Here is an 18,650-nt window from a genome sequence, read left to right as displayed (position 1 = left end):
AAGTCCAAGAAAATAAAAGATAAAATGTTTCATTAATTAATTAAATTTATTGTTTATTGAACCCATTGATAAAAAAAATTAATATTTATTAGATAAACTTTTGAGCTTAAATTTCAGGATAAAATAGATCATATTAAATCAATTTCACTTTTCATTTAAAATTTTTGATTTAATTCAATTGATATTTTTTTTTATTTTACCAAAAGTAACAAAGTGCACTGAAATCTGCAGGGTTTTGAACTCAGTGAGAAGAAGATCCCAAGTTTTCTCTTTTATTAAAAACGGTTTATATAATAAATTAGCACTTATTGAATTAGATGATAATTAAGTAAATTTTCATCTAAAATATTAATTTAATGGACATGTTTTTTAATTTTAAAGACCTAAATTTTGAATAAGGGCTCAATTAAAACAACATTTTACTTATGAATTCATTTAATCATTGTCTAATTTAGCAGGGATCAAATTGTTATATAAAGCCAAAGAAAACAAAAAAAAAGTGAAAATGAAAGTAACCAGGAGAATTAAACTAGATTTCCACTCCACCTAAGCTGCGCATGCCTTGTTTTACAGAGGTAATGGCAAATTGGCAATGACAATTGCCTTGAAGGCAGCATCGAATCTAAAGTGCTAACGTGTCAGTTACATATTCCTATTTCTGGAACACGAGGTAAACAAACATCATTATATATTTGCTTAAGATATGCGGGTAGTTGTACAATACGGCAGGCTAAAAAAAAAATTAAAATAAAGTGTTATCGATTTTATTATTGTTTAAATAATAAAATCGATAAAAATTATTTAAATTTTTTCGATAATTACTAAAAATATTATGTTAATCTGGTTATTTTTAAGCTTAATAATATTTCTGGTATTTTTTTTCAAAAATCCGGTAAAAAACATATAATAATAATAAAATCAATAACGCCTAATAATATTTTTAATAATTTTTACTAATTTTATTATTTAATACAATAACAAAATTGATAACACATTATTTTAATCATTTTTTAACCTGTCAGATCGTAGAACTACCCAAGAAATGCTCTTTTTTTCCCTCTACATCAGTCGGATATCACTTGGTCAATCGCCCCTGGTTTTTAGGACTAAAATAAACTAATCAATGACCTCATTCATTAAGGAATCCCAAAGACAAAAAAGAAAAAAAGAAAAGAAAAAGGAAAACAGTTTTTTTTCCCTTCACTCTGTCACTGTATTAGTTTGTATTTAATCACAACCTTCCTGAATTGTGTAACAAAACCCTAGAATAATTCTTGTAAGAACCAATTACCGCCCCACTAACCTTCTTTTTCAACTCTCTTTCTTTGATCTCACCTTCAAAAAATAAAGATTCCTCTTTTCCTAGCCATTCTACTTTGTTTTTAGCTTTTTATTTTTGATGTTGCTGGTTTTAGTTAGAAAACATAGTGCTCTTATCCGTTCTTTTGTATGATGTTATCATGTCAAAACTTTAAGAGTACATAAATATGGCTATTTCTCAATTTTTGATAATCTGTAGGACATGGATATTTGCTGTTTTATATTTTTTTTGTGATTAAAGTTACGGTCTTTGGCTATTTTGGTAGCCTAAAGTTAGCATCTTGATGCTTGTGAATATGGGTGTTAGGTGGTATTAGTTTCCCATAAATTTTGGTTTTCTTGGAGTTAAGAGTCTGATTATTGGTTTTGGGTAGGGATCATTTTTGAGAGGGTAATGATCAATTAGGGTTTTAAGAATGTTATCCGAGTTAGGTAGGAGACCAATGATAGGAAGTGATGAAGGATCCTTTGGGGATGATATGGAGAAGGAAATAGGTTTATTGCTCCGTGAACAGCGTAGTAGGCAAGATGCCGATGATCTCGAACGCGAGCTTAACTTGTATAGAAGTGGCTCTGCACCTCCTACTGTGGAGGGTTCACCGAGTGCTGTTGGTGGGTTGTTCGGGGGTGGAGCTGCTACTGCCGCTGCTGGTAGTGCGGCTAGCGCGTTTTCTGCTTTTGCTCATGCTAAGAATGGAAATGGTTTTGCATCTGAGGAAGAGCTTAGGTCTGATCCAGCTTATCATTCATACTATTATTCAAACGTGAATCTCAATCCGAGGCTCCCACCTCCTTTGCTTTCGAAGGAGGATTGGAAGTTCGCGCAGAGGTTGAAGGGAGGGAGTTCAGTGGTAGGTGGAATTGGAGATAGGAGGAACTTGAATGGAACCGATAATGGTAGCAATAGGTCATTGTTTTCGGTGACACCAGGGTTTAATTCCAGCAAACAAGAGAGTGAAGTAGAGGCAGAGAAAGTGCATAGCACAGGGGACTGGGGTGGTGATGGACTGATTGGTTTGCCTGGTATAGGTCTTGGAAGGAAACAGAAAAGCCTTGCCGAAATTCTTCAGGTGATAACCAATTGTAGTTTAACATTTTGTAATAGTTACCACATGTTCTAAATGATTTTAATTTTGGACAGTTTGCTTACCAGGGGATTCCCGCTTTTATGGATTATTTGTAGTGCCTTTTCATCCATTCATTTTTATGTTTTGACATGTAGTATGCTTCATATCCTCAGGGTTCATGTTGTTCGTTATTGGAATACACTTAGTCACACCAGTTTTCTGGTTTGTCTTTGGCCTGCTATAAATGACATAAGTATGAAGCACTATTTGTTAGACTTAGTAAGGCATATCACCAATAGCTAGCTTGTTTGTAGTATATCCAAGGTTTTGGAATCATTTAAATAGTTTAGTTTTTTTTCTCTTCCCTGAATTTTCTATGTAGCTACCACACCTAATTCTTATTGTTCGTCTATGAAGAACTTCTGGAGCTTCGCACTTTTGTTGTTGTTTGTACTGATTTAATAATATCTAATATCTTTGCAGAATGATTTAGGACACCCTGCACCTGTGACAAGGATACCATCTCGTCCTGCTAGTCGTAATGCTTTTGATGAGAACTTTGAGAATGTAGGCTCTGCTGAAATGGAGCTAGCTCATTTGCAACAAGAACTGAATTCTGCAGATACTTTAAGGTCAAGTGCGAGTGTTCAAGGATTATCCGCTGTCCACACCATTGGGCAACCTTCTTCATACAGTTATGCTGGTGCTGTAGGTGCTTCCTTGTCTAGGAGTACAACGCCAGATCCACAACTCGGTGTTAGGACTCCTAGTCCTCACCTAACACAAACCGTAGGAGGCAGAGTTGGCAACTATGATAAAAGAAGCATAATTAGCCCAAGCACATTTGGTGGTGTTGCATCTGGTGTCAATGAGTCTGCTAATCTGGCATCTGCTTTATCAGGCATGCACCTGACATCAAATGGTGAGATAGATGATGGCAATCAATTATCACCACAGATTGAACAAGATGCCGAAAATCACCAGAACTATTTGTTTGGTCTGAGAGATAGTCAGAATCATATCAAACAGCAGCTTTACTTGAAGAAATCTGAATCTGGGCATATGCCTTAAAGCAAGAGTAATGGGGGCAGGTCAGACTTAAAAAACCCATCCTTGCTTTCTGATAGGCAAACTGAGTTCCAGAAATCTGCTGCCTCCTCAAACAATTCTTACTTGAAAAGATCACCTACTTCCGCTCTCAACGGCACAGTCGGTTTACATGCTCAGTTCCAGCATGGTGATGGTGCAAATTCATCATTTCCTAACTATGGATTAAGTGGTAACTCTTTAAATCCTTCTTTGGTCTCTATGATGGCTAGCCAACTTGGAACTAGTAATCTGCCACAATTTTTTGGAAATGCTACTGCTACATCAGCTGCACCAGTCCTTGGGATGGACTCCAGAGTGATCGGGGGAGGTTTTGGTTCTGGACAGAATATTTCAAATGCTGCTTCCGAGTCGCATAATCTTGGCAGAGTAGGAAGCCAAATAGCTGGGAATGCTGTACAGGCTTCTTTTGTTGATCCTATGTGTCTACAGTATCTGAGGACATCTGATTACACTACAGCACAGCTTGCAGCTCTTAATGATCCCTCTATGGATAGGAATTTCCTAGGTAGTTCATACATGAACTTGCTTGAGCTGCAAAAAGCTTATCTCGGAGCTCTGTTATCTCCTCAAAAATATCAGTACGGTGTTCCATTGGGTGCTAAATCTGCTAGTTCTAACCTTCATGGTTTTTATGGAAGTCCCACCTTTGGAGCTGGTATGTCTTATCCAGGAAGCCCCTTAGCAAGTCCTGTTATTCCAAACTCTCTGGTTGGACCAGGTAGTCCAATCAGACACTCTGACCTAAGTATGCATTTCCCTTCTGGGATGAGGAATCTTGCTGGGGCTGTCATGGGACCCTGTCATATGGATGTTGGATATAACATGGATGAACGCTTTGCCTCCTCTCTACTTGACGAGTTTAAGAGCAATAAAACCAGGTCTTTTGAGCTTTCTGATATCTCTGGTCATGTTGTTGAATTTAGGTATGTCATTATCTTAAATCATGTTTTATGTTTGCCATACACATATTGTCTCCATGACGTTTCTATACTTTTTGTGAGCAGCGCGGATCAGTATGGAAGTCGTTTTATTCAGCAAAAACTTGAAACAGCTACAACTGAAGAGAAGAATATGGTTTACGAGGAAATCATGCCTCAAGCTCTTGCTTTGATGACAGATGTGTTTTGTAACTATGTTGTTCAAAAGGTACCTGCTTCTTAATCTGTTGTATATCTTCACAGTTGTTTAGTTTTATGTTCTATTGTATTTTTACCTATCAAAATCTGTCTCTGCATACAGTTTTTTGAGCACGGACTTCCAGCTCAGAGAAGGGAACTTGCTGGCAAGCTTTTTGGTCATATTCTAACACTTAGTCTTGAAGTGTATGGTTGTCGGGTGATCCAGAAGGTATTAGTATATGGTTTCTATTCTTCTATACTTTATTTTTCGGTTTTCTTTATGATATTTTGTATTTTCGTTTCCATATAAAGTTTGTTCAAGTCTTTGTTTATGTTATTTTGTAAACATATGCTATTCATTTCATGGTAATAGACTAATAGTGCTTACCTTCGTCATCTCCGTATCATTCTTTTTATGTAGATTTCCTGTAACTACTCATGCATATGCTTTGTTTAACATTCAAGGCCATAGAAGTTGTTGATCTGGATCAAAAGATTAAAATGGTTCAAGAGCTTGATGGTAGCATTATGCGATGTGTCCGTGATCAGAATGGCAACCATGTTATCCAGAAGTGCATTGAATGTGTCCCTGAGGAAAACATTCAATTTATAGTCGCAACATTTTTTGATCAAGTTGTGACACTTTCTACTCATCCATATGGATGCCGAGTGATACAGGTTCTGACCTTGTCCGTTTGGTTATTTTTTTTTACCTTTGGAATTGTTCTATATAAGAACGAGTAGTATCTTATATTGTGATTATTATTATTATTTCTCAACATTGCCGAGAATATTGGAGCACTGCAAGGACTCAAAAACACAAAGTAAGGTTATGGATGAGATTTTAGGATCTATTAGCATGTTGGCCCAAGACCAGTATGGAAATTATGTCGTCCAGGTTTGCCATTCTTTCCGGGAACTTATATACATATTATACCAAATATTCTTGAGGGTCTTTTAATGTTTTGCCCTAATGTTCATTAGTTTTAGAGTTTATCTCTGAAATATGTTCATTTTTATCTATAGGCATTTCTATGATATTTCTCATACTGCTTGATGCATGAACTAACCTCAGCCATTTACTTAACAGCATGTGCTGGAGCATGGAAAGCCTGGCGAGCGTTCGGTTATAATTAAGGAATTAGCTGGAAAAATCGTCCAGATGAGTCAGCAGAAGTTTGCCTCTAATGTTGTTGAGAAGTGCTTAACTGTCGGTGGTCCTGATGAACATCAATTGTTGGTGAATGAAATGCTTGGTTCTACTGATGAGAATGAGCCTCTTCAGGTTTTTCCATTTCTTGTGCTGTTTATTTATTCTTTTAAACTTCAAATAGAAATATTTTCTGATTCAATCCTCGTGTTCGAGGAAAAAATGCCTTAGGCAACTTCACTTGGCTTGAAAACAATTTGAGAAAAGCCATGAATGATTACCACCTCAATTTGTACCTGTTTTGGCTGAATATGTAGGTCTTGTTTATCAGAACTATGCATACATTCATATTTGTAATTCGAGTGCTTATATTGCTTGAGGGATGAACCTCAACGCCAAGTATTGAAACTCTAGACAAATGCATATTACACTGATGTCTTGAGATGTCATGTCCTGAGACTGTAACCAGATACTGTCATTTTAAAATCGACTGGATGGTGTTAAGGATTTACCTTCGGCTTGTCTCGAGAAATAGTTTCTCTGAATTTCACGTTATCCATGTAATTTTTACTGACAATTGTTTGTCCGTCCCGGGCAATGATGAAAGATCAGTTTGCAAACTACGTTGTACAGAAAGTGCTGCAGACTTGTGATGACCAGCAACGTGAGCTGATCCTTTCTCGAATTAAGGTCCATTTAAATGCATTGAAGAAGTACACTTACGGAAAACACATTGTTGCGCGTGTAGAGAAGCTTGTTGCTGCTGGGGGTACTGATTCTTTATCATCTTTCACTATTCTCTCGAGAAACCTTCAATCAAATAACATAATCATGACTATGAAACCCGAATTCACAGCACCGAAAATTCACTTATCTTCAAATGATTGATTTGGATTTCATCCCTTTAACCATCATATGCTTTTCATAACTCGTGATTTTACATTGTTTTCAGAGAGAAGAATTGCTGCTCAGTCTCCCAACCCGGCTTAGTTGGTGTATGGAAGAACATGTTTTGTACAGCTAACAGAAGCTATGCGATCTTCTCGTCTTCCTTTTGTCGCCGTATCTTTTGACCCCATCTTTTTATAGACAGGTGCCCTATGGAAATAAAAAGGCTGTTTGTGCTGGAAAAATGTACATTGTGTAGCTTAAGCGTTTATACATAGAATGGAGAAAAGGTGAGGTTTAATAGTTCGAATACATATAACCGGTTGAGCCTGCGGATGAGTTAAAATGATTATTCCCAAGGGTGTAAAAATCTAAACGGTGAGGTAATTTTATATCATAACGTGACTGTACAAAATGTTGGCATGTAGAGCTGTTGAGGCCCGAGTTTTTTACGCCATCAGTTTATGCTTAATGACATTTTCTTCCCTTGAATGCGCAGTTTTCTTTCTTTTTTTAATAGTCGGGTGATTATAAAATAATATTTGTTTATATTATTTCGTAGACGTTAATAATACGTATATATTTTACAGATGTAATTGTTTAGACTTAGACTTTCTAAAGAAAATAATATTATCCTTAGTTATTAAGGTCGATGGATAGGTTTGGATGCATAGTTTTCTTTCTGCAACCTCCCTGTTTATATTTATGGTTATATCAATGAACGTATCCTTTTAGGATATTAGAATGTTGACATCTGCGTTTGTCCTGAATTCTAATTAAAGTATCCAAATATTTATGGGTTATGATCGTATGCCTTCTAATATTTTGCACATTAGCAACCAGATGGATAAAACAAATTGGTAAAATAGACAAAAACCAAAAAAAAATGACTGTTTAGATTATCACGGTTTTAAATTTTGGAAAATAATCATTAAAGTTTAATGTAACTATCTTTAATGTATTTTGTCTGTTTGAATATGATAAAGATAAATCATATGTTCATCATTCAATTATCTACATATTGTTATTTTAGTTATTAAAATATAATTTTTTAATTACTTCTGTTTTGATAACTCAACCTTTAAATAATTAATTATATTTATAATATCCTTGTAATTTACATTCAAATAATATCGTTTTTTATGTTTAAATAAAACCAAATTTAGTCACAGGTTCGTTTTAGTTTTTTTATTTATAAAAACTTATTTTTCTTCATTTCTTTTTTTGTCTCTCCATGTAAATCAATCTAAAATTGGATTACCGTTCTGTCACCGTCAGAGATCGTTGGTAAGTTTTAAAATATTCTATAAAATTCATTTTGTTCTGATCACGAATTTCGTATTCATTTAACAAAAAAAACCCCCATAAAATTGTAATTTCGTTATCGTACATCATCATGTTTGATAATCATTTACGTTAATATGAGTATCGAATGATGGTTTTTTTTTCTTTCTCTCGGTTTCATTCTTTTATTTTAGATCTCTATGAAAGTAGCTTAGAAGTCATGAAAATCAAATTAAAACTCGAACCAAAAGTATATTGATTTGTGTCTCTTTTAACGTTTGATTGTTATTCAATCGATGTATGTTACTCTTCATTGGACGTGTTGTATTTTGACTGTTGGATCTATGACTAGAGATTTGAATATTAAAAATAACAAATTTTAAGATTTGTGGTTTTTGATAAAAGATTTTAAGGTTTTATGATAATAATGTCAACGAGGGTTTTGGGATGGGGTGCTAAGATTTGTGGTGATTCACTAAGATTTTATGACTAGATAATGAAGCAAGTAGGGGTGTTCATTCGGTTAATTCGGTCACCGATCGAACCGAATTATCATTAACTGAATTAAACAATTTTTTCTTAAATTGTTAACCGAACTAAACTTTTTTTCAAAATATTTTTACCAAACTGAACTAGGTTTAGTTAATTTCGTCGGTTAACCGAGTTAACCGAAAATTATAAATAATATATATTATATATTAAAATAGTTAATGTTTTTGGTTAATTTGGCTACAAATGAAGTTTAAACACCCCTAAATAAATAATATATACAATATATTGAATATTTATTAATTTCAGTTAATTTGATAAATTAACAGATTTCGAACCGAATTAATCGATATGTTTTTGGTTAATTCTGTTAATTTGGCTACAAATGAAGTTTAAACACCCCTAAATAAATAATATATACAATATATTGAATATTTATTAATTTCAGTTAATTTGATAAATTAAAAGATTTCGAACCGAATTAATCGATAACCGAAATTTCAAAAAACTATTAACCTTTAATCTATTGAACATATAATTAACCGACCAATTAATTAAAAAAATTCGATTCAGTCGGGTAATTCGATGTTAATAGAATTATGAACACCCCTAGAAGTGAGGTCAGTGATGTTTTAAGGGTGGGAAGATTAGAGTTTAGGGTTGGGATAATGTGGGATTGTCGTAAGGGGTCTAAATTGGTTGATTGGGGTTTGTGATTTGAGGGACTAGAAATTTTAATTTTTGTTAATTTTAAACTTATTTGACGTTTAATATTAATAAAACACATGTTATAATGAAAATTAATAAAATAATTTATATTATAATAGATTTTATAATTTAAACAGTGAAAGTAATTAAAATGATTCATAAGTTCAATAATTAAATTAAAATTTTCTAAATTTCAATGGTCAAAATAAGAATAAGAAGTTAATTGAGTGAAAAACAGTGCAGTTTACCCATGATAATATTTAAACTATAACACATATATATAAACATAAATACTTTCAAGGGAAATAAATAAATGAGTGGGCGCAAATACTTTCAACGGTTAAGATAAGATAATATAAACACAAAAAGAAAATGTAGATTTATATTTATTATATTAAAGAACTGGAATACAAAATAAAAAGGCATTACAGTATTCTTTATAAAAACTAATTTTTTATTGGTAAACACGTAAATAATATTATTTAAGAAGCTGGGAGTTTGAAATTCAAATTATGCCGATTTAATTAATCTTATATCGCATTTGTTTAATTATGCTGAGTTAGGATCTGTCTTTTATATAATATTTTATTATATTTTTTTATTAGTTACAAGATTTTATATATCAAATGAATGTTTAAACAGATGTTATAGTCGAATTTAAAATATTAAGGATAAAAGTTATTTCTTTAATCATTTGATTTGTGTTTTGTTAATATTTTATTATGTTTTTTATGATAATAATAAAAAATAAAAAAGGAAAAAGAAACATTGATCTGAAGTGGATAAACCCATTGATGAATATCCATCTTACGGCCCAGAATATTCCACGCTGTCTATAAAATATTCATCCCAGCTGTTCACCAACATTGACTTCTCCTATTGGTTAGTCCGCTATAAAGAAAGAAACCCTCAAATATCAAAAATACCCTCAAAAGTTCACCTTCTCCACTTACTTGCCGCCTCCTCTCAACGGAAACATGTCCATTCCCGAAAATAAATCCCCCAACATCTATGATCCAGCGCGACCGGTTCCACCCGTACGACCCGCAAATTACTTACGTGTCGAAGAATTATTGGATAAACCCCTGTTTTTTTTTTAAAATTTAGGATGTTGAGATATTTAGCAGATCAAAAATATCTGGCTAAGTCGTCCACGTTGGCGGACCGATCTGGAATCTGGTGTTGCACTTTTTTCTTGCTTCTCTTCCCCCCCTTTAATTTTCCCTAAAAAAAAAGTTCTTTTTTTCTTTGGTCCCAAACAGCCGCCCGATTCTTATGCAAATATCTGAAAATCTCTTCAGACTTTACTCTTTTCTTTCCGATTCAAGCAACGAAATTTGAAGAACAGCTAAAAAAAAACTAATAAGATCCCTGATTTGGAGGCAAAAAAAATGGGAGAAGAAGTGAAGATGAGTGAATTTGAAGTTAACGGCGGAGACGACGAGGCCACCGCAACAGCCAACACCGCGTTTGTTGACGAAGAAGATGATGTTGACCAGAGAGTTCTCGAATGGGAGATTGGATTACCCGACTGCGATGATTTAACTCCGTTATCTCAATCCTTAATCCCACCGGAACTCGCCTCCGCTTTCAGTATCTCGCCAGAGCCTCGTCGGACAGCTCTAGATGTCAACCGTGCCTCTTACTATACTCTCTCCTCCCTCCGATCAAGCGGAGCCCACTTCTTCACTGACAATAACAATAAAAACAGCAATAATAACGATCTCCATTCTTTTAATAACCCGATTGTAGTGGAACCGGAAGGTGACGGATCGGGTTCTGGTTCTGGATCTGAACCAAAGAAGATGAGGAATACGGATGTTGGTATTGCAGAGGAAGCGGATTCAGCGGTTAGGACAACGGAGAATTCGGAGGATCCATCAGCGAGGGCATTGAAACGACCGCGTTTAGTGTGGACACCGCAGCTGCATAAGAGATTCGTTGATGTGGTGGCCCATTTAGGCATAAAAAACGCGGTTCCCAAAACAATCATGCAGCTAATGAACGTAGAAGGCTTGACCCGCGAGAACGTCGCAAGTCATTTACAGAAATACCGGATTTACTTGAAAAGAATGCAAGGGTTAAGCAACGAAGGACCATCAGCTTCCGATCAGCTGTTTGCGTCAACGCCGGTGCCGCAGAGTCTTCGTGAGAGTGGAAGCGGCGGCTGTGTAGGAGGAGGGGGAAGTGGTCTTGTTGGTGGTAGTGCGAATGGCAATGGGCATGTTGGGATGCCTATACCGATGCCTTACGGGGCACCTTTGGTGCCTGTAGCAATGCCGATGTACGGACACTTGGGTATGCATCAAGGAGGGTACCATCATCAGCAGAATGGGTATGAGACGAATTCGTACGGAATGCAACCGAGAGATTGGCCTGGTGGGAATAAATATGGATCGATGATGTCGTATCCGAATCATATGGCTCCCAATGATAAGTTAAATTAGCTGGATTTTTGTACAAAGGTTAGTTCCTTGCTTTCTTTTTTCAGTATTAGAATATGATTTTTCAGCTTTATTGTCTGGTTGGGTATTAGTTACAAACTTATAATTGTATATATCTTGCTAATTTGTTTGGAAATTTTGGTTCTTCTAAGTAAAGTAAGCTTGAGGTGTAGTGTGGTGTACAATATTGTAGGCTTTGGAACTTGCATAGGTGTTGATTGGAATGGCAAATTGAAATGCTATAATTGAGCTTAGCCTTAGATTATTTTGTTATTATCAAGAAAGGATGTGACAATGTGGTTTAGACAGGATTAAGAGGCATTAATTTCGTATTTTGCTTAGCTAGAAGAAAAGGAATCAGTTTGCTCTTATGTTACTTGATTATGGTTCATGCCTGCTCTGCATAAAGAATTAATGTATGATTGTCTAGACTTGTTGTGGCTTGTCAGTTGGTAAGCATGCAGAATTATGGTAAGAAAATTCGATTTAATGTACAGTTTGATATGTGAATTTGATTCGGTGTAATTATATACATGAAATCTTGATTTTGGCTTAGTTATATGCATTTTAAAAAATCAAATAAAACCAGGTATTTCATGTTAAGTAAATTTAGTTATACATGAAATCTATAAGTAATCATGCATTTTACATCACCGAACTTGATATCAATTTGCATGTATTTCACAATCCTCTAGTTTCATCAATTTATATCACTAAACTTTTATCTATATTTGCTTATACCATTATTTGTACTTTTGAATATAATGCTGTCTGCTTCATTTACCATTGCCTCCATTTTCCTTGTCTTTTCCCCGTTCTTTGCTCGCGCGTTATCAATTTATTGCCTGTGGTTCGATAACCGTTTGTGAAGTGGCTTTGCTCCAGGTTGGTTGCTCGTTGATTACTGGTGATGAAACCATGGTTATTCTTGTTCCTTAAAACGACCGTCATAGAAGGCATCGATTTTATGTTTCTTATGTTCAGTGATACTCTGAAATGGCTGGGAATTATTCTTTTGTAGATTAATTTTTGTATGAACTTGGTGTTCACTGTGACACTCTGAAATGGCTGGGTTCTAATGGTTTTTGGCAGACAGAGAAAAGACATGTTGGAGTATATCTAGGTGGAGACTTCGAGGTATGAATGAGAGTTGGCAAAGAGAGAACCAAACCTCTCACTCTCAGGGTATTATCGTATTATTGCTATCTTGAGTTAATTAGGCGCTAGGGAAAGTCCAGGAAACTTGTTATTCACTTGATAATTATCATTAACCTGTGTATTATTGAATATATTAACCCCTTTTTTATATTCTTTTGGCCATTGAACAAAAGCAAACGCTATAACGACTTTATGACCTTTTCCTTTTAGAGAACTTTTTTTTCCCAATTGGCTTGAGCATGAAGTAATAATATATATATATATATATATTTAAATATATATTTTAAATATATAAAAATAATTAAGAATTATTATATTATTGTGAAATAAAGAAAATAAAGTAACAAAAGATATGAAAATAGATAATTTTATATTATTTTTCAATATAAATTTAGTACAAAGTTTTCTTCAAATTATATATAGATATAAAGAATAGGTATTGTAATCACCATTTTTACCTCCCCATTCCAGCAGCTCCACGTTTCAGCTTTAACATTCCAGCAAGCCGGGACAGTAGCCCCCATTTGGCCAGTGACTCACCGGGTTATCCTCCTTTAACCAGTCCAAAGGGTGTACGTAAAAGCCCCCATCAATGAAGCAAAGAAAAAGGGGGCAGAGCAATCAAACAGAAAAAAATAATAAAATAGAGTGAAGATACCGAGCAACTTACCTTCGTTGGAGCATCCAAATCGCCAGAAAATCACCGAAAAACCGAAGGTAAAAATTTAGATTTACAGAGTTTGGGGAGTTTTTAGAACAAGAGGAAGCCGAAATCGGATTTAGAAATGAAAGAGGATTTTTTGGGGTAATTTTATAAAATTTCGGCCACCGTAGACGGTGGCCGACCGGTCACCGGTATCCCTCTGGTGAGGGAGCTCTAGAGAGAAGCAAATGAAGAGAAATGATAATTTAGGCCTATTTATACCCTCACCAAAACTACGTCGTTTTGGTGAGGGCCTCTGTGTAATTTCCCGCATGAGAAAACCATACGCATTATCCCCTGATTTTGTAGACTTCTATTTTAGTCACTAAATTAAGTTTTCGAGCATTTTAATTTTGTTCCCTAATTTTATTTTATTATATTTTAGTCCTTTCTCGTAATTATAGGTAAATAATATATTTATCCCCTATAATTTTATTAATTTTTAATTCAGTCCTGAATAATTAATATAAGATAAATCATACTGTTAGTACTTAGTTTTTAAAATATTTTGAATTAGAGCTTTTAATTTTAATATGTTATAATTTAGTCCTTAATTTTAATACTTCCATTTATTTTACAATTTTTATTACCTTTTATATTTTAATAATATAGTTTTAATTTTTTATTTTAGTCATTATTTGTTTATTTTTATATGTTTATATATTTAATTATTATTGTTATTATTATGTAGTTATGTAAATATATATAATAAATAATATTTATTTACTTATTTACTTATTTTTATATTTTATATTAAATAAAAATCCTATTTAAAAATTTAATTTTATATAAATTACTTTTAAGAAAAATAATTCGGAGGTCGTGGGATCGAGTCCCACGGAGGGCATTTCATAATTCGGAGGTATTCTACGGAAGCTGCTCTCATCCTAGTGTTGGGGGCAGCCTACTATCTTACCTCCCTCTTACCCCATTACATAGGGGAACAAGGGACAACCATTTATTTTTTTATATTAAGAAATTGGCTGTCTTAAAGCACCTAGAAGTCATTTTCTGATATTCTTAAATAAATAAATATCATATTTTTATAAATTATATATATTAATTTTAATATTAATTTATTTTTAAATATTAAGAAATTGATTATCTTAAAGCACCTAGAAGTCATTTTCTGATATTTCTAAGTAAATAAATATCTTATTTATAATATATATATATATATTAATATATATATATATATATATTAATATATTTTCTTAAAATTATATTAATAAATAACAGTATTATGAATTAAATATATTTTTGAATTTTTAAATTTCCAATAATAGAGACAATTTATAATTAATGAGTACCAATTTTGGGCGTTGTGGGGGTGCTAATCCTTCCCCAAACGTAATCGACTACGAATCCCTTTTTGTTATTAAAAAGAACGAATTTTTCGTTAAAATGCAGACCAGTTTATCTTTTAACCAATGTTTTCTTAAAAACTCTTTTAAAAGATAATTTTTAGGTATTCGACCTACATGACCCAAAAGGCCGATAGCGACTCCCAAAATATTTTAAAACCATGTATTCACATCACTTTTCCCGTCAAGTAAAATTTCGTGCCCGGGCAAAAACCGGTTACGACAGCTTAGCGACTCCACTGGGAACTGGTCAAGCTTTAAAATCAATTATAAATTGTCTCTATCAATTATAAATTAAAAATTCATATTTACTTAATTTATAATTCTTTTCTTTTAAATCTTTTATACTTATACTATTTATATATATATATATATATATATATATATATATATATTCTTCTTTATTAATATTTTTGCTTTATTTTCAGGTATTAAATTTTTATTTAATTGCTTGTTAAAGGTTTGAAAATTTCTCTTCACACACAACACTTGCATTGCATATCATAAGCTTTATAATCAAGCTTGTCCCTTTTAAGTGGGAGTGAAAGCGACGTCTTCGTGAGAATTTATTCTCCGTGTCAGACATAGCAAGTAGCTTTCGGGGTTCATATGCTCCATGTCTTCGTGAGAATTTATTCTCCGTGTTAGGCATAGATAAATGTGTCCCCTCGAATTGAACTCGATCTACTTTAGTCTGTGATGAACTAGGATTGAGGGTTAGCAGCCCAATAGGGCACCAACAAGGACAGTTCGAGTACCTTTACTCCTATAACTGAAACCCTGCATATAATAAACCCTAGAAACTCTCCCGATCTGAAACTATGCCGAAATTTTGTCCAAAATAGGTGTACACAAAGGATAAATAAGCTTTAGCTTTTAATTTATTTAATTTATTAGTATTTTTCCCTCTCTGATTAATTACATGCGAACTAGAAATCATGCGATTAGGTTAATTTTTCCCAACTAAGCATGGAACTAGAAAGCATGAGGTTAGGATTTATACCATAATAGATAGATTTTTTTTCTTTCCATTAGTTGGTACTAACATTTTATTTTTTTCTTATTTTTTCCCATGCCTGTTATTTTGCTCTAATTTATTTTATATTGATTTCTTTTGTTTACATTGCATGATCATGACATAACCAAAAGGTGTTGACTTAAAAGACTGTTCATCAAATTTGAAAGAATTCATAAATGGACAAAAAATTTTATGATCAAACAAAATATGACACAGCCAAGGAAAGACGTCATGAAGAAAATCCGAGGATATAAGCGAGCAATGCACACATAGATCCTGTTATATTAATACCAAAAGTATTCCACAAAGATCCTGTTAGATTGATACCAAAAGCATTCTACAGCAAGAGTATCAGTCAGGGCATTCAGAATAAAGGAGGTCTTTATGAAGCTCAAGCATGTTATTTGAAGAATCAAAACAATAAATTGAGCACAAAAGTGGAAACCATGCATTTACATTTCACATCTTTGCATTTTGCATTTATTGTTTGCTTTTGTATTGTACAATTTGCATTCTTATTTTTATTTCTTCATTCACACCTTTTCATACATGCATTTGCATTTACATATTTGTATTTTTATATGTGTATTTACATTTACATTTTTTGCATTTGCATATTTGCATAGTTACATCTATAGTTTCAAACTTACATCATGCATTAAAAAAATTCATTCGTTAAAATAAGGATTTCAACCAAAGTGATTTTGGTTCTTCCATGTAGAACGCTTAGCATGATATAAGAAAAATGTCTAAAGAAACTGAGGATAGGCTAGCCAAATTTAAGATAGAGCAAAAAAGAGAGGCAAGAAGAATTGAGGAGCAAGTTCGCACAAATTGAAACTAATATCGCAAATTCTCATATCGATCTACTGAACATATGAAAGAAATGATTGGGAAGTACCAGACTGATGGAAAGAGTCTTGTTGAAAACCCCACAAATCCTATGAGTGTTACACCTGTTCACATTCCTGAGCACACCACTGTACATCAGGAAATCCAATCACCAGTTCACTTCGCTGTTAAAAACTCACAATATCAAGCTGGAGCTTCGTTCCCCACTGATTGCCCTATTACTTCTGGAGAGACGATTGAGTCATTTGATGGGTTTGACGCCAAAAAGCTAAGTTTGGTCCCCGACTTAGTTCTCCCACCAAAGTTCAAAGTTCCAGATTTTGAGAAGTATAATGGAACCACATGCCCTTCATATCATATCACTATGTACTGTCGTCGTATGGCTGGCTATGTGGAGAATGAAAAGTTGTTAATCTACTATTTCCAATACAGTTTATCTGGGTCTGCATCCAAATGGTATAATCAGCTAAAACATACTCCAATACGTTCTTGGAAAGACTTAGCTCAAGCTTTTTTGGGTCAATACAAGCACATGGTTGATATGGATCCTGATCGATCAATGTTGCAAAACATGATTATGAAGTGCAATGAAAGCTTTCGACAATATTCACAATGATGGAAGGACGTTGCTTCTCAAGTACATCGACCATTGACTGAAAGAGAGTTCACTACTTTGTTCATCAGCACATTCAAATTTCCCTATATTAATCACATGATAGAAGTTGTCCCTAATAATTTCTCTGACATCATCATGAGTGGAGAAATGATCGAAATAGCTATCAAGAATGGCAAGATAAGAGGCTCTGACAATACTGATGTCGAGAAAGAAGCTGGGGTTAATACATTGAGGCCTTATTCAGTTAAACATGGTGCCAAACCTTATAGAGTGGTCAAAAAGAAAAAAAATGTGTAGGGTCTTCAATTTCCTTCATTCTATTGTTCGAGTGAAAAAATGCATCCAAAAATGCTCTCAACCAGATTAATTACTCCACGACTTATTCAAGCACAGTGGCCTCCAAATGAGAATTGGACCTATAAGGAGGTTCCTTGGATAAATCAGACTGGAATTCCAAATTGTTCAGCTAAGGTTCCTGGTGACCTTGAGGGAAATTTCCAAGATCCTTTGGAGCAAGCAATTCAAAAATGCAAGGTAAAAGAAGGGGTTAAGGTTCAATGCTTAGAAATTGTTGTTTCAACATAGACTAATGTGACCAAATCCTGCGAAGAATATAGGGCGCAAGAAAATAGGAAAAGAAATCAAAAGGCTCCTATTTAGGTAATTTGAGATTGGCCCATAGGTATGAGAAATAATGGGGCAAATATAACCCATAAGACACCTCAGATACCTATATCAGATTTTTCGAAACCCAGTAAAACAAGGGGCAACTTAAGGAGTATGGTTAATACTACCCCAATTGTAGCTGAAATGAACATCCAGAACCCCCTCAATCACATGAGAGCATTTAGTCATTCAAAGCGATCAAAGAAAGTGATAATCTCTCGAGCGAGAAAAACTCTGAAGGTGTTTCAAGAATCTATCTCAGATCTGTACCCTCATTTGGTTAAAGGCCAATACATTACACCAAGATTAGTGAAAGTATCACCAAAGCCTTATGGCCATTGCTATGATCAAAATAGTTTTTGTAATTTTCACTTGGGAGTATATGGGCATTCAACAGGGAATTGTTGGTCACTGTTAAAAGAAATAAAGACGCTCATTGACAAGTGAGTCTTGACACAATGAATGATCAAGAAATGGGGGGCAAATAAAGATGAAAATCCTGGGCCAAGTACACACCCAACATTCGAGGAATGACAGATGCAAGCTAAATAAACAAGTGGAAGTTGTTATCTACCACCGTAGTACTTTCTATTTTAAGCATCTTGTTTGAACATGTTTTTTGTTCCTTTCTCCACCTTTTGTGCAATAAATAAACTTGTGTTTCTTTTATGGTTATGAGCAAAGAATTAAATTTT

At 34.0% G+C, this 18,650-nt stretch overlaps 1 protein-coding gene and 1 pseudogene across 2 annotated transcripts; both read left to right on the top strand.

The window, feature by feature from the left end:
- The first annotated feature begins 1,167 nt into the window (after positions 1-1,167).
- On the top strand, positions 1,168-7,145 carry LOC120142015 (annotated as a pseudogene).
- Positions 7,146-10,283: 3,138 nt separating this feature from the next.
- LOC120142049 (transcription factor LUX-like) lies at positions 10,284-12,937 on the top strand. 2 transcript variants are annotated; one of them, XM_039156806.1, is made up of 2 exons: positions 10,284-11,599; positions 12,671-12,937. In XM_039156806.1, exon 1 carries the CDS (start codon positions 10,526-10,528, stop codon positions 11,579-11,581), a length of 1,056 nt encoding a protein of 351 aa, XP_039012737.1. In that variant the 5' UTR covers positions 10,284-10,525; the 3' UTR covers positions 11,582-11,599; positions 12,671-12,937. The 2 variants fall into 2 exon arrangements, with proteins under 2 accessions (XP_039012737.1, XP_039012738.1); XM_039156807.1 differs by lacking the exon at positions 12,671-12,937 and adding an exon at positions 12,464-12,640.
- The last annotated feature ends 5,713 nt before the right edge of the window (positions 12,938-18,650 follow it).

Source organism: Hibiscus syriacus, unplaced genomic scaffold, assembly GCF_006381635.1.
Source record: "Hibiscus syriacus cultivar Baekdansim isolate YM2019G1 unplaced genomic scaffold, ASM638163v2 tig00110819_pilon, whole genome shotgun sequence".
In the NCBI taxonomy this organism is placed as follows: domain Eukaryota; kingdom Viridiplantae; phylum Streptophyta; class Magnoliopsida; order Malvales; family Malvaceae; genus Hibiscus; species Hibiscus syriacus.
Note: the sequence above shows the minus strand (reverse complement) of the source record. Positions and strands in the feature narration are given on the sequence as shown.

What these genes read in the sequence shown, in the direction of transcription:
- LOC120142049 (XM_039156806.1), top strand. Translation starts at nt 10,526, where the DNA reads ATGGGAGAAGAAGTGAAGATGAGTGAATTTGAAGTTAACGGCGGAGAC.